Source organism: Watersipora subatra, chromosome 3, assembly GCF_963576615.1.
Source record: "Watersipora subatra chromosome 3, tzWatSuba1.1, whole genome shotgun sequence".
Classification (NCBI taxonomy): Eukaryota; Metazoa; Bryozoa; class Gymnolaemata; order Cheilostomatida; family Watersiporidae; genus Watersipora; species Watersipora subatra.
In genome coordinates this window covers 19,885,387-19,901,354 of record NC_088710.1, presented here as the reverse complement: position 1 = coordinate 19,901,354, position 15,968 = coordinate 19,885,387, and the positions used below count along the sequence as shown (strand labels likewise).

Sequence of the window (15,968 nt, the reverse complement as noted above, 5' to 3'; positions counted from 1 at the left end):
TGATCAGGATCATATCTCTGTACAAAAAAATAAATTACACCAAAAGGACTAAAGCTACCTATGACATCCTTGGTAAGCCTGAAAACCCCCAGATAGTAATAAATTGTACTTCTGCCGGTTATGAGGTTTTCAAACTTGATTTTGCGATCTACCTATCATCCTACTACAAAGGGGAGCTGATCAAAGAAAATAAAGACAGTTCTGGTCTCGTTGTTCCCTCTAATCTTTCAGCATTTTATACTCTGAATTTTGACAATGCTACAAGTAGAATACTTTTGAACAAGCTTACAAATTTTGACATCTTCTCCCACTATGAACAAATATTAACCCTTTTCAAATGAGATCAAGAGAAGAGACAACAAAAAGAATACTTTGTTGTCGGGATATACAGATATGAAAGTAACCATTTGGTAGCGTAACTTGCTGTAAATCTTTAGATTTTTTAAAAATGATTATCACGAGCGTTATTTGGGCATCAGTGGCTTATTCAGTGGTTAAGGTAGTCACCTATGTGACTTATTAGTTACAAACACACTCAAAACCAGTTATGCCGTGTAGAAGAGGGTTACAGCAATAGCAAATGATTGGTAACTTCCATGGGTATCTGGCAATTTTATCTGCTGCAGTAACAGAGCAATTTGTTTACTCGAATAGTAGCAAAAAGTGGTGGAAAACAATATGAGCAGACAATTACCGAAAACAGTAAGATAGTTGGAGTTTTCCTTTTTTCGAAAGTGTTCATAGTTACGGCCAGCTCCAAAACTTTCAAAACTGTCTAAACATATTACATGTATTATTTCAGAACACAGAGTTAAAGTTATAATCAAGTAATTATGAGATGGTAGAAAAGCGCAACTGTCTACTCCTCTGCAACAATAACAGAATTACAATGTCAAAACTCAACTTTTATTTATGCCATCAAATTCTTTTAATGAGAAGCAAAAAATATCAGTAAATATGTACAAATTTGCTGATATTTTATGTCATTTTATAAAATGTTATTTTTAAAATTAAAAAAAAGTTAATACTTTTAAAATTGCATACAGAGCAATTTTTAAAAGAATGACATTTGAAGTCTCTCAAAATATCAGTTTTGCTAGTTGAAGTAAAGAAACTGGTAGAAATTGAACATAAAAATAATTAAAAATATACAACTCAATTTGATTTCATTTATATCACATTTAGCGGTAAGTTAGAGTAGGTTACCGTGCATACTTACATCATCTAGTCTTTTTCCAACCCTACCAGTAGCAAAACTGCACCTCCGTTCTAGGGTAATAAAGGTTAACTAACAAGTCCTTCTCTTATCAATTACTAGCGGAATGTCTGGCGTGGCACGGGTATTAAATATCAGCTTATAAACAATCACAGGTAATGTAATTGCCTGCCACTTGTCATTAGCCTGGCACATTGCCAATGGCTAAGTTGAGCAAGCTAATAGTTTAAACTTACTAATGAGAGCCGTGAGAGCAAGCTTTAGTGCCATTGTGCCGTAATGTAATGCTATGTGTATTTTAACCTAGATAATCACTCTTATCGCCTAATGGAGCAATCAATCTCGCGTAGTTTAATTGTTAAGACTTTTGCCTGGTGACCGGAAAGTTCAAATCCAGCAGGGTGCAAGCTGTTAATTCCAAGAGTTTAATAGCTATAGTCGGACCAATCGAAGTACACACAAACTTTGAGATTTATGTATATAGATTACTGTATTAATGTAGCTTTTATTTATAATTCAAGTTTTAGGCTTAGTTTCTCACATCATTTTATATAATGCATTTGTTTCAATGTGATATATAATTATTGAAGAAATGAACGGATCATTCAAAATACAATGTTATAAAAATGTTGTCCCCTACATATGATAGTTTTGAGAGACTATAGTGAAAGGTACTAACTCATGTTTACGTCGAAGATGAAACTCCTTGACTTTGTCTATTCAATTGTGACTTGCACAGGTTTGTTTATTGCTGATAAAATAGATAGTCTCCAAATCATGGAGTACAATTATACATATAATTATATAATAACAAATTATAACAATAATAGTATATTATATAACAATATAAATATATCATCACATGGAGTACAATTATATACATCAGATTACAATCTCTGGCTGACTCTAATACTAATCTTCTCTTCCTTTAAAATTGGTGCTTCCTCATATATCATAAAAATGGCAGATGCTGGCCGATATCGGCAGATGCCAGCTGATACAGCTGATTCAGCAGAATCAGTTGTATCGGCAGAATATTCCAAAAAACATGAGTCATAGCACTTACTGAACAATAATTAACAAACAGGAAGCCCAATTATTCATAAATTCAAATTAATAATTAATATGGTTAATTGATTACTTATTGAAAACATTAATTAATCCCTAATTAAAATCCTGGGCAGCAGTTATATAGATTTGCTAAACAAAAACATGTGTTAGATACATTAATATATAAAAAAGTCAAGCACTATAATACAACACAAATACCAGAGTGGATTGACTGTATAGCCAGCCATAAAGCCTTTTGACAAGGAACCTTTTCATGTACATATTTAACATCTACATAAATATTAATTACTGATAGCATTCTGTCTTTAAACTGTTTGCATATTTGGACATTTAAGACATTTTTATTTAGACTGTGGAACATAAGGAAAATTATTTTCCTAAAATACTAATAGCAGTTTATGAGCTATTTCACAGTATTTAAAATATTCAGCATTTATTTCAATATGGAAGATATGATAACTGAGCCTCTCAGAATTCCATATCGACTTTCAGCTAAAGCGTTACCATACAATGTAAATGGTTGGTTTCGTGGCTACCACATTTTATATACGGCAGTGTGCTTTTAAATGTAAACCAAAGTTCAGTTGGACAATGCTTAATGCAGACCTTGTGGAATTTTTTGTTTTAAAATGGTTATATTATAGCTACCACTTGTTAAGTACAAATATTATTGTTTATATATTACATATAAAACAACAACAAAATTTGGAATTTATGCATGTATTTCTTATATCAGACAATAGAGACAATGCATCAAAATATACCAATTTACAAAGTGAGAAAGAAAATACACAGATTGACTTCCCGAAATTAAACAGCCTGTTATAAACGGCGTGATTGGCTCATCCTTTTCAAAATTTCTACCTAACAATACTACAGAAGACACGTTTTGGTTAGATCCTTGAATAGTTTTGACATATCCTTTGTTTGTGAACTGCCAGTCGGAAAAGAACCTATCTCCTGATACAACCTCTGGGTATGTGTAAATGGTGTTCATTAAGCTAGTTAGATTGTAGAACAGAAAGGACTCAGCCGGGTTTCCTGGCAATGTTCCACATACTTTTCCATCCTTGGAGCATGTTGTCAACAGACATACTTCCAAGTAATACTTTCCTTGCAAATAGTGAGTCCCATCAAAGATTCCCAAAGCATAGATTTGGGTGTTACCTTCTCGTGCGTAATGCAAATGGCAACAGATGTTTCCATTGCATAGAGTGATATTACCAGAGTTTGACTCTAAAGGAGTAAATAAGAAGTCATCACCAAAGATGTGCGAATGAAAAGATTTACTGTCGCTAACAGCAGTCGGTTGGCTTTCCTTGGAGACTTGTGAAACAATAATTTCCTCTTTGGTTTCGTTGTTGATTGGAACTTGGGCAATCACTAATACTCCTTCGTCGGTTGTCACATTGAATGTGTAATTCAGAATAGCCTGTGGGCCATAAATACCACTACCAACGACCTGTTCAGGAATGTTGTGAATGTTGGAGGAGAGGAGATTGACACCCATGGTTCGAGCCCAACCGGAGTGATAAGCAACGGAGACATAATAAGGGTATACATTTGTCCACAAAGTTGAGAATATAATATTTGTTACGTTAAAGGTTTCTACCAAAACTGTGCCAGGGCTTTTGTATACTGAATCAAAGCAGATCATCAAACCAAACCGACCAAACTCAGTATCAAAGAATGAAAACTCCACTTCCTTTGGCTCATCCCATAGCAACCTTTCGTGTTGGAATAAATGTTGCTTATGATATTTCGCAACAAGACAACCATTCCTGTCAAACACTACTTCTGTATTGTAATGGTAGTAACCAAACAATGGACAGTCAGGGTCATGATCTCTACACCGCACTTTGTCTCCCATATTCGCTGCTACGTAAATACTTAGATTTGAAGCGATGCAACTGAGACGGTGTAGAACCTCTTCTCCCTTCTGAACGTAATCTTTAGAACACGGGCAATACATTCCATCTGGTTGAGGTATCTGCTCCAGGTAAGAATCTAAGTCTAGTAATCCAAAGAGCTCTCCGGATATACCATATTCAGGAAAAACAAATATGTCCGCTTGCTGCAAAATAATTCATTTTCGTATAAAACTATTCTTTTTCACACAATTTATTAATTATGAGTAGGCTAATAATCACATCAACTTCAAAATTGTGACTTGAATATTTGCTGTCCGCTAGCAAGAATAAACAATTCATTTCAACAACTATTGAATAACCATATTTTTGGGTTAGATAAATAGTTAGTGAAAACGAAGTATGTAGAATATTATGGGTGGGTAGGGATTGAATTACATTTTTAAAAACATAATAACATTATTACATTATATATCATTATTGAATTGTATTTTGATGTCTTATATAAATGCTATTGAAATAAACTGTTCACTAATTTATTCACACGAGTCGAGCGAGATTTCATGGCAAAAGTTGCATGGCAACAGTTGCATGGCAACAGTTGCATGGCAACAGTTGCATGGCAACAGTTGCATGGCAATAGTTGCATGGCAATAGTTGAATGGCAACAGTTGCGTGGCAACATTTGCGTGGCAACAGTTGCGTGGCAACAGTTGCGTGGCAACAGTTGCGTGGCAACAGTTGCGTGGCAACAGTTGCGTGGCAACAGTTGCGTGGCAACAGTTGCGTGGCAACAGTTGCGTGGCAACAGTTGCGTGGCAACAGTTGCGTGGCAACAGTTGCATGGCAACAGTTGAACCACAATTCTGTGTAAAGTTTCAAAATTAGTTCAAAAACAGTTCCGCAAAATAATGTAAGATTTGAAGGGGCAGCAGAGGTGATTAGCTACCCTCCTTGCTACAGCTCTGATCTAACCAACATACTGACCAACAGTTGGATCAAATGATTTCTTTATTCTCCTAAAGTGATTTAACCAATGCTTACTGGATAGACCACTAATAGTGCATTCGATTATAATTTCTACTGATCGAGCTGGTTTCAGAAATGATACGAATTGGCAAATTCACCTTGCTTTGCAGATGACCGATAAAAAAATAACTAAACTTCTGCTCTTATTCTTAGCTAAGACGTGAACTGGGCCAACTGTTGTAAAAGGTTGACTTGCAACAAAATTCACATTACAGTTATTTGGTATCAAAAGGTTCACCATGTTTTACTCTGCTGTGTTGCAGCTGCAAAATATGTTTAGCTTGTTTAACACAGATAGAATTGTAGGTTTCCTCAACTGCCAGAGGATCACAGACTGCCAGGTTAGAGTATATAAAGCATATAATGCAAATAATATATTTTTATGCATATATATTATGTATAATTACAGTATATATATTATGTATATACGTTGAATAATGTATATTATGCAAATGAACATATTGTGCTCCAGCTAGTTAAGGCAATGAATGAGATGCTCAGGACACCACATCTTGTCTCTCAACACAGACATAAAAGCAAGCAATAAACTTAGCTATGTTGTTAGGGCGAAAAGCAGATGTGAATGAATATGTTATGGCGAGAAGGCTAGTTTGAGAGCGATTTGATTACAGCGCTGCAGGCTTTATTACCACCAGAATATTAATGAGACAAAATCATATGCACTGTTTGTTTAACAGTTAGCGCAGGTGTGCAAGTGCGCAATATGAAGTTTACAATATAGAGACCCCACAGATTTCTGTACTGTCTACCGGGTCTATTAAATGCGCTTTGAAGAGGCGCCTAAAGCACGAGCGAAGTCTGACCATTTATTTATGATTTTATTAATAGTGATTATGCAATGCAGGGCAAGGGTGGGCAAGAGCTCATGGATGTGAAGGAGAAAGTGCGTACAGTTATACCTTGACACTTACATGTAAGTGTCCCAACATACATGTACAACAAACTGGAGTTGTGAGGAAAATTTCAAACAAATGTTTGCTCTGAGGTATGAGACAAATTTGAAGTACGGGAATGTGAGGCGGTTCTCGATGCGGCTGCTAGATGGCCGAGTATGCGATCGAGCGCTTGTGAAAACAGCATGGCTTGGCTTTTTTCGTTGGATGAGTTTGATAAAGTTTTAAAAAAGCTGAAAGTCAAGGAAAAAGGGAAGAAAAACAAGCCAAGCCAGAAGAAGATAATAAAAAGTGAAAACAAAGACATAATTAGAATTAAGTTCTGTGTTTTGATAAAAAGTTTTGATAAAACTTTTTTGATAAAACTTTTTTATCACAAAGTTTTAATAAAACTTTTTTCACAACAGTTTTGATAAAAAAATTTTTATCAAAGAAGCTTTAATAAAACTTTTTTCGAGTGTGCGTTTAGCAAGTTAAATGCATTTAAATTAAATTAAAAGTTTGTTATGCTAGCGTCACAAAAGTGTAGCGTATCAAAGGTGTTGCCATTAGGTTTCTCTTACACCACTGTTAGCCGCTGCTGTCGGTCTCAAAAATAAGAATTTCGTACACTACTATACATAATAATGTTATATTTTATTCCAGATCATAACCACTAGTTAGGTATTTGTTACCTTGTTAGTGTAGGTGGTGAACTAGAACAATTAAATATGTTTTTCCATAGTAACAATCTGTTTTTTAGTAGTTCTTTCAGAGGATGTGGGCAAATTAATTGGTATTTAATTATTTTATATAAAAAAAATTGATTTGAAATACAAAAGAATAGAAATACAAGCTAGGTCCCGGAAAATCAAGCTCGTATCTCAAAGTATTACTGTATACCCAAAAGGGCATTTTTTAAGACTCTAGTTAGGACTCTTTTAAGTACTACCAGATTGGTGTTTGGACAACAGTTAAAATAGCAGTCATAGATTAAACGTTATTTCAACAACTTAAACCATTTTAGCAAGTAAAACCAAACCCTAATCATATGGAACCAAAGCTATGATTTTTCAAGTTGGACTAAATTCATCCAATATTCCAATTTAACATCAGAGGCTTATTTTTACTATCCTTGACTTTTAATTTCAAAAGAATTTATAAAATTTAAACGTACACATTGTATGTAATTACAATACTTTGTCTGATCGAGAATCTTTAATCAGTTCATGTACAGAATCTTTCTAAAAATAGCATCAAAGGTCAGACAACTCCTGCAATGTTGCTCTACTTGTACCATTATGAAATGCTTCACGTAGAAGTGAGAAGGTGTAAGGCGAAATACAATGCTGAAAAAAATAATTGCTATTTGAAAACATTGAAGACGTCTTTTTGCTGATATTGTTATAGTACTTTATAGTAATGGTCAAAACGCATTGCACATGTTTGAAAAAAATTTAGGATTTTGGGCAATTATACATGCAAGGATTAAAAAGTTTTTAATTTTTTCAAGAAACAATTTATAATTAATCGCATTTGAAATTCTAAGCCTCGCAACCGAGTTGACGGCACAAACACGAAACCAATAAGAATAAAACATAGAATATATCAAGGAGACTCTTATAAATATTCTAGTAGATTCTGACTCAAACTTTAGTGAGGAAAATTCTGAATTCAATGATTTTGTTGACGTTGTCTGAACATTTCACCAGAATTATTGAATATATGCTTCAGTATAGGCAATTTTTTTATGTATATTTAGTTGTATTACCTCTTGCTTGAAATAAATGTAAAAAAATCCATACTAAACTCTCCTTTTCGATCATTTTAAAACCAAAAGTATTATGAAAATGGAAAGAAATCACTGTTTTATAAAAACGAATAGGGAACAGGCAATCCCTACATTTGGGTGAATGTTATGTGTAATTATTTGTAAGCTTAATTATCCCTTTGGCTGGGTTAAAGCCTCGCAAAAACACCCGAAAGTCGTGTAATTTACTTTTGAAAAATCAATAAAAGCGATAGTTTATGAACATGCTCAAACTGAAAGTTATTTTTATTAAAAAATTCTTCTGCACATACACATTCATTTACATATGGACTACTACAAAAGAAATACAACTATGTTCAGTTGTCCCTGTAGGAAATGCTTGAAAGCATTCCTTTCGGTAGTGTCCATCACTACATCATATAGCCGTGCGAGCTACCATAGCTTTTCTCTGTATATTCGAAAGTTTTAAAAGTTTACATCACTTCTATCATCTGAATTATTTTTATTCTGATCAGACAAAAAACCCTTAATGATCGCAGGATCAAATAAATTTTTGCTTTACCGTTTCGAACATTGAGCCGATGTTGACTGGTTTTTCCAATTTCTATTTTTGTTCTAAGGAGGCACCATTTCTTTAGCTTTTAGCACAATGCAACACTTCTCAGATAATCGTTTCATATTGTAAATTATCGACCAATATCTTGTTGATAATATTTAAACTTTACTAGTGTTAATATCCTTTGTTTAACATTACTAGGCGACAGCTTTATAAACGTCTACCGAAAGCGACATAAAAGTCGTTTCCCCACGCAACCGATAAACATTTTTGTCGTTTCCCCAGCCAAAGGGTTAAGGACTGTGGTAGATTCTTTTGGCAGTTGAATGAAATAAATGAATTACAATGGCTCCTTATAGGAATAATTGATTCAACATGCAATGGTTTTAAGATATGAAGCAGATCTCAAAACGAATAAACTTTGCGTGTAGATTTTGAATGTATACTGCTGATAATGCTGATCATAAATGGAAAACAACTGCTACAGTAGACTAAATACGCAGTGAAAAGAGAGATGGCGCTTGATAGTTCGAGAGTCGTTATTATAACCTTAACTTTCCATGGAGGAAGCAAGATAAAATATGTATTCATTGCGTATGCTTCAAGTCATAGTTAACATACATCTAGGTGGGAGTGCCTGAGGAATGCAAACAAAGAGGTAAGTGATCACTCGTGCTATTGATTATGACAATATATGCAAAAACTAAACGTGTAGGTGGTGGAGGTGCCGGAGAAATGCAAGCCATAAAGCAGCTGAGAACTTAAGCTACTAATTATGGAAGTAAATGCAAAAAAATAAAAATTTAGGTGGACGAGGTACCTGAGTAATGCAAGCCAAAAAGTAACTGATACCTTAAGCTATTGTTTTCAAGGAATATATGTGGAACATACAAATTATAAAGATTATTTAAATAAAGTTACAGTTTTGTGAATTTTAGTTAACTATTTTGTTTTATTAGTCTTAAAATATATATAGTTGCATAATGAGCCCTGAGGTGACTAGAAGCTGAACTAAATCAAATGGTGGGTTAACTTCTAACTGACTGCTTACTGACAAAGTGAAACTCATAGCTTAGTGTCAAAGTGAAACTTATAGCTTACTGCCAAAGTGAAACTTATAGCTTACTGCCAAAGTGAAACCTACAATTATTGCCAAACTTCTAGTTTACTGACAAAGTGGAAATGACAAACTGATTTTTGGTGAAAATTGCTGTGGTATGAGGGGGAAAAGTCACGATTGGCATTATCACACTATGGTTTATAAATTCTTTTAACTTAGGCTCTAATCCGACAATTTTCCAACAAACAGTTGGAGGTGTCACTGAGGCAGCCTCCAATTTGTTTGCCATACTAAATGTTTGCTATCAACTTGTTTAGACGTAATGGCGCTTTAAAGAAATGAATAAAAAGTATTTTAAATTTTCGTTGCATTCAGAAAACGACAATCTAACTTTATTTGTAGCAAAAGAGTTTTTAAAAGTTTAAAATATCTATTCTGGTGGAACAAGAAACCTGGCTACTGGATAAATATCTATTCTGGTGTAACAAGAAGCCTGGCTACTGGATAAATATCTATTCGGGTGTAACAAGAAGCCTGGCTACTGGATAAATATCTATTCTGGTGTAACAAGAAGCCTGGCTACTGGATAAATATCTATTCTGGTGTAACAAGAAGCCTGGCTACTGGATAAATATCTATTCTGGTGTAACAAGAAGCCTGGCTACTGGATAAATATCTATTCGGGTGTAACAAGAAGCCTGGCTACTGGATAAATATCTATTCTGGTGGAACAAGAAGCCTGGCTACTGGATAAATATCTATTCTGGTGGAACAAGAAGCCTGGCTACTGGATAAATATCTATTCTGGTGTAACAAGAAGCCTGGCTACTGGATAAATATCTATTCTGGTGTAACAAGAAGCCTGGCTACTGGATAAATAGCCCAAGTTTTTTACCAGACAATGGGCTCATTTCCTTGCAAGGAACAGCAAAGTTTTTTATCTTTTTTTTCCTGATAGAGACCCACTAGTGAAGCTATCTCGAAAATGTTCCCTGAACTCTACAACTGCATAAAGTTTATACACACTGTTTGTGTGTCATGAGAATTGACTACCAACCTTTCCTTTGGCGATGATTGCTTGATATTCTAAGATATCCAAGTTGGAGTTCATCATATCCAGGGCTTCCTTTCGACTTACAAAGCTCCTAGCAGTCTTTTCTTTTAGAGCATGCTCATAAACTGCAGCTGTGTAATATCCTTTGTCACTGGCAGAACAGAAGGCTGTCAGTGTTAGTAAAAGGATTAACAGCGCTGCCATCATTTCACATACAAGAGTTGTGACTTCCAACTAGCTATGCAGTAAGAATATTATGTATAATACAGTAATCGCAACAGCTAATGAAATTAGAGGGTGAGGAGCACTGTCTCAGGGGTACGCAGTGCGGATATAGGCGAACTATTATACAATGCGTGCGCCAAGTAATTATCAAGTACCATTATCAAGTGCCGAGTAAGCACTAGGGTGCAAAGTCCATTCTTGTTTATTGCCCATGCATTGCTACCAGCTAATAATCACATGTATTTATCAGGTGATGTTGATGACGCAAAACTTGGAACTGCTTACCAAGCATGATGCAACCAAATATATACTGTAAATGTATACCAGTAACCTATCTTCTGTGAGACTGTCATCTAATTCACAAAAGGACCAAACTCCGATGAAACCTCGAATGATACATTGAAACCAAATTTGTTTGAGCCAAAATGGGTGGTTTTCTGGTGATAGCGGAATGTTAGGTTTCGTAAAAGTGTTACTTTAAAAAATCGATTTGATTCCTAGTTTTGGCTTTTGTCATCTTTCTATTGGAGAAGGTCAATCTATGCTATTGGACAATTGTTTGCAGAAAAATGATGACGTTCAGGCAGCGCAGAATATTGCTTGCGTTATTGTAGACTGAATCCGTGAGTCAGACAAGACAGCCAGATGCTGCATTTGTCTTCGCGAGAACTAGGTATAAACACGTAGCATTTTATTGCTCAACTATGGATTCTGAGATTTTGAGAGCAGTGAGATGCTTTCCATATAAAATTAAAATTTTATATGAACAAAATTATAAAGGTCCACAAGACATCTTTAATACATTATATATTTTTTAATTGGCTCATTTTTACATTATTTTTGTTGTCATAAACAGGAATAGCAACTTGAATTTTGAAGATCAACACAGTATGTCAATGTGAGAAATGAAAGATGGTTCAACATATGAATGGATTATGAAACCAAGTTATTAATCTTTTTACTTTTAAATCTATGTTCATTACCGCTGTTTAAAAAACATACATTTATCTACAAGGCTTAACTAGGATATCTTTCAGAAAACTTCGAACTTCATTAGGATAATAACATACATAACTTTTTAAAATTACTGAAAATGTTATGATTATAGTACAGCCTTATACGACTAGCTGAGGTGAATTGAAAAGTCTGTATAAAAGATTTGTGTACAAAATTGGTAACCTATAATTATAATGGTAAAGAAACTTTATCACTGAGATTGGAAGAGCTTGTGAACAAACATAGATACGATGTAGTGAATTTCCTCCTCATTCTGAGACTACCTAAAATAAGGTAATCAGTAAATATATTCTAGTTTCAAATATCTACCCTGTTGGAAACTTAGTAAATATTTTTGGATATTCAATGGAAGTAAGCTCTAGTAAGCTAGTTAATTCATTGATATACCATAATAAGTTTTATTCCTGATACTTTTCTTTGTGTTCATGCATAGCTTAGATGGGTGTGATGCAGTTCTAACTGCTCTTTGCAATAAAATTAAAATAATATTTTTATTGATCTCTTGAGCATTAAAGAGAGTGATGAAGTATAGATAATATATTTACCAATTGAACTTTAAAGTTGTTCCCAAATACAAATTTAAAAATGCTATTAATTTCCCTTATACATGTATTTACGCATTAGGAGTTTTTTTAGAAAGCCTTAAAATGTATGCATCTCCATAAACTGATAAAATAAGCAAAAAAAAACTATGATTTTATTGCCCAGACAGAGGCATAAAGTGTGTTTAATTAAATATATTGTACGTGTATGTATTTCTGAGGAGTAACAACCACAATAAGAAGACAATTCCAATTTCCATATCCAGTGATAGCAGTGATGACCACCTAACAATGGCTACAGGGTGAAATTTATAAACAATCTATTTCAGCATAGATGACGACCAATGAGATGTCAGTAAAATTATTTAGACAGGTAAATGATTCAAAGAGTAGCTGCCAAGCAAGACTAATACTGAAATGATGTTTTTTTCTTGGTTTCTCTAAAGTATAGAATAGGATTTACTCCAATGATTAACTACACATCCAGTTTGAATCTCTGATTAGCTACTAACTGGTCGAAAAAGCCACACAGCATACAACTTCTATTGTTAGCAACAATAACTTACGTTTAACCTGCTAGTAACCAATGGAATAAGTTCTAATCAGCATGAACTGAGGTAAAACAAGTACACTGAGAAGTTTCTGTAGCTAACTGCTCATCAGCTAACACCAACGGAGTATGTTTTATTGTTAGCTAATCTAGTTTTCACACACAACAAGAACATGATAGTACGCATTCTATCAAATTAATCTGGTGAGACTCATATAGCTCTAATCAAGTAGCACGGTATCAACGGGACCACATATGTATGGAGCCTATAGGTCGCCAACAATTTGAGTATGGCCCCCAGGCTAACTCACATTTCTGTTGATATCATCCTGCAGCCAATATGTTGGGCCTGCTCAGAACCGAATTGGTGACAATACCGTGACCACTAAAGTTTATTTATTGATCAGGTCAAATAAGTGCAGTTGTAATGTACATATAGAGCGGCAAACATTACAAATATATTTCAAACAGGAATATGAAAGTACAAATATGGTAGAATGTTTTAGGAAATCTTTAGTCTGGGTTGTAGTGTCTGCAGACATATTCAATAACGCCAATCTTCAGCCTACAAGTATAAAAAATATTACTGTTACAAGCATGTGCAAGTAACAAATATTCAAAAACGCAAAACTTGTATTAATGTTACAAACTGAGACAAAGAATCAAGTACAGTACTGCAAGTGAGTGACATGAATGGACCAAGGCCTAATTTATCTAGAATCATAAAAGCATTAATCATGTAAACTGACATATTGTTAATCTAGGCAGGAGATGATGACAAATGAGCCCTCTCTCAGTTTACTTGGTGAGAAAAACAAGACCACCAAAGTTGGGATTGCTCAAAAGCATTCGTGAGCAAATTGTGTAAGTAATAACTGAGGATATTAATTTAGGCATCACACTTCCTCCCATTATATTATATAGACTTCCTTATCTAAACGAGTGACCATGTAGTATCAAGTGTGATTTCTAAAAGTATAACAATCTGCTATCAATATCCTTCAATATTAGTAATTTTACAGAAAACTAATATAGAACTCAATAGCTCAGCAACACAACTGTGAATTTCCTTGAGCTATTTCAGGAAGGCAGGTTAAATAAATCTCGCGAGGCCTTTTTAGCAGAGACAAGTATTAAAAGTTGAAGATGGGCAATCAAAATTTAAAAACATTGGCAGTTATGTTATAGCTGTGGTACATGCAAAAAATCGTGTGTACTGCTTTCTATAAATATGTTATTATATTTAGAGCAGATAACTTAGAATTTAGATGTTTAATAGTAGACAAAAAACTGTTTCCAAGCGCTGAAGATTGGCCCCTAAAAGCATATTTCGAAGTATTAAACTGCACAAAATTAAGAATCTGTCCTATGAAACTTAAATGTACAGACGAAGATGATAATCAATACTGATAAACAGGAAAACGGAAACAACAATACTCTTGTAGCTTCATGGAGCTGTGGTTCAGGGCTGTGCGCCGAACAGAATTTATCCAAACTCAACCCTCCCATTAGTTTAGATGTTCTCCAACGCGAGGTAAAATAACTTCTTTGTTCTATCTGCCCCATACAATATCTGCTCCATGCCCTTCCATGGTCGAATTCCACAGAATGCAATGAAAAGGTTTTAAATACATTTACAGAACTTGCATGTACCATCTATGTGTTTGTTAAATGTCTTTGACTCCATGTGCATGTTTACCGTTTATGTGTATACTAGGTGATTGCCTAGCTTTGCCACGGTAATAAATAAGCCTTGGTGCAGAGAACTTATTTTTATTTAACATATATACAACATTTACCATTCTAACTTTTAAACTTCATATCATCAGAAAAGTGTTTTCGTGCAGTTCAAATAAATTGAGAGGAAAAATAAACAATGGATAGGCCTACATTGTTTACATTTACAAATGTTGGTACGGTTGGTTTCTATTACCCGAACTAAAGTAAAACATCAAAAGAGAAGACAAAAACAGCAGAGTTGTAGTAAGCAGTGTTTGTTTTTTTCAACTTTACAATGAAAATACGTCTATAATATTACAGGCAACTACACTACAGCAGACGATTTGAATGACAACATGTATGAATTATATTGTGAAGGGTCGCTAGTTTAGTTTACAACAATAAAAAGTAGACAAAAACTAAATGCAGTAAATGAGAGAAACTGATTCTACCAAAAAATCTAGATATATGCAATTGATTACATCGAAAACAAACTCCTTTTGGCTGAGTGAAACTTCTTTTGAGAGGCGTTTAAAACCTGTTTTCAGCCTTACTGCTTGTACAACGCCTAATCAACCTTTGTTCAATCATACACTGATTCAGTTTTACTATTATACCTTGCATACAATAATGGCCAGTCAACTTTAAAAAAAGCTTGTTTATTAAGATCAGTCGTTAGGTATGTTTTTTACGCCTATATCTTATGGAGCAAATATTTCGTCAATGCATTATGCTGCAACAAAAATTTTGACAAAAAACTTAAATATATTGATTATACCGTCAAAGTTATAGCTTGCTAATACTCCGTAAAGAAAACATGTTAACCTGGCAAACAACAAACGGAAGTCACCTGAACAAGCTTCAATCTGGCGATAATTCTGAACGGGCACAGAGATCTTATTTAAGAAACTGTTCGTAGATCATTCGCAGTAAAATCAGCACACTAATAATTGTCACTATGCCCGCTGGCATCATTTTATGCGAATTCATATAGCGCTTTCCCATCGCAAAGGTTAACCCGAGAGCAGTAAAAGCCACGAGAGCCTGACCAAGAGTATCTTTGCCAGTAGAGGCTAGATAGGTTCCAAGCGTTATGAGGCCACCAGATATAAGGCCAGCAGTTAAACTTGCAGTGCTGCCACTCTTGGCATAACCAAAGACACCTCCTGCAGCGACAAGAGAACCGTAAAGAAGATGAATAACGTCCATGTTTGATGTAATGGGCGAGTTGAAACTTTCGTATAATAGTAAACTAGCCTCTCTAATATGTATTACACTTCGCTCTATATGAGCTATAGAGTTGGAATTAAAATAAACGCATGTGGCCACAAAACCGAAACAACCGGTGTAATTCCGCCAGGCCGTCCGTTGCGCAGCTTATGAAATATATTTGCAGT

The 15,968-nt window shown here is 34.6% G+C and overlaps 2 protein-coding genes across 2 annotated transcripts; both read right to left on the bottom strand.

Annotated features, from left to right (window-relative positions):
- Positions 1-859: 859 nt before the first annotated feature.
- LOC137390415 (pantetheinase-like) lies at positions 860-10,773 on the bottom strand. Its single transcript, XM_068076747.1, has 3 exons — positions 10,522-10,773; positions 3,152-4,361; positions 860-867 (listed from the first exon to the last, which is right to left on the bottom strand). Exons 1-3 carry the CDS (start codon positions 10,723-10,725, stop codon positions 860-862), a joined length of 1,422 nt encoding a protein of 473 aa, XP_067932848.1. The 5' UTR covers positions 10,726-10,773.
- A 4,695-nt stretch (positions 10,774-15,468) lies between these two features.
- Positions 15,469-15,780, bottom strand: LOC137390414 (transmembrane protein 14C-like). The gene has a single exon (XM_068076746.1). It carries the CDS (start codon positions 15,778-15,780, stop codon positions 15,469-15,471), a length of 312 nt encoding a protein of 103 aa, XP_067932847.1.
- Between the last annotated feature and the right edge of the window lie 188 nt (positions 15,781-15,968).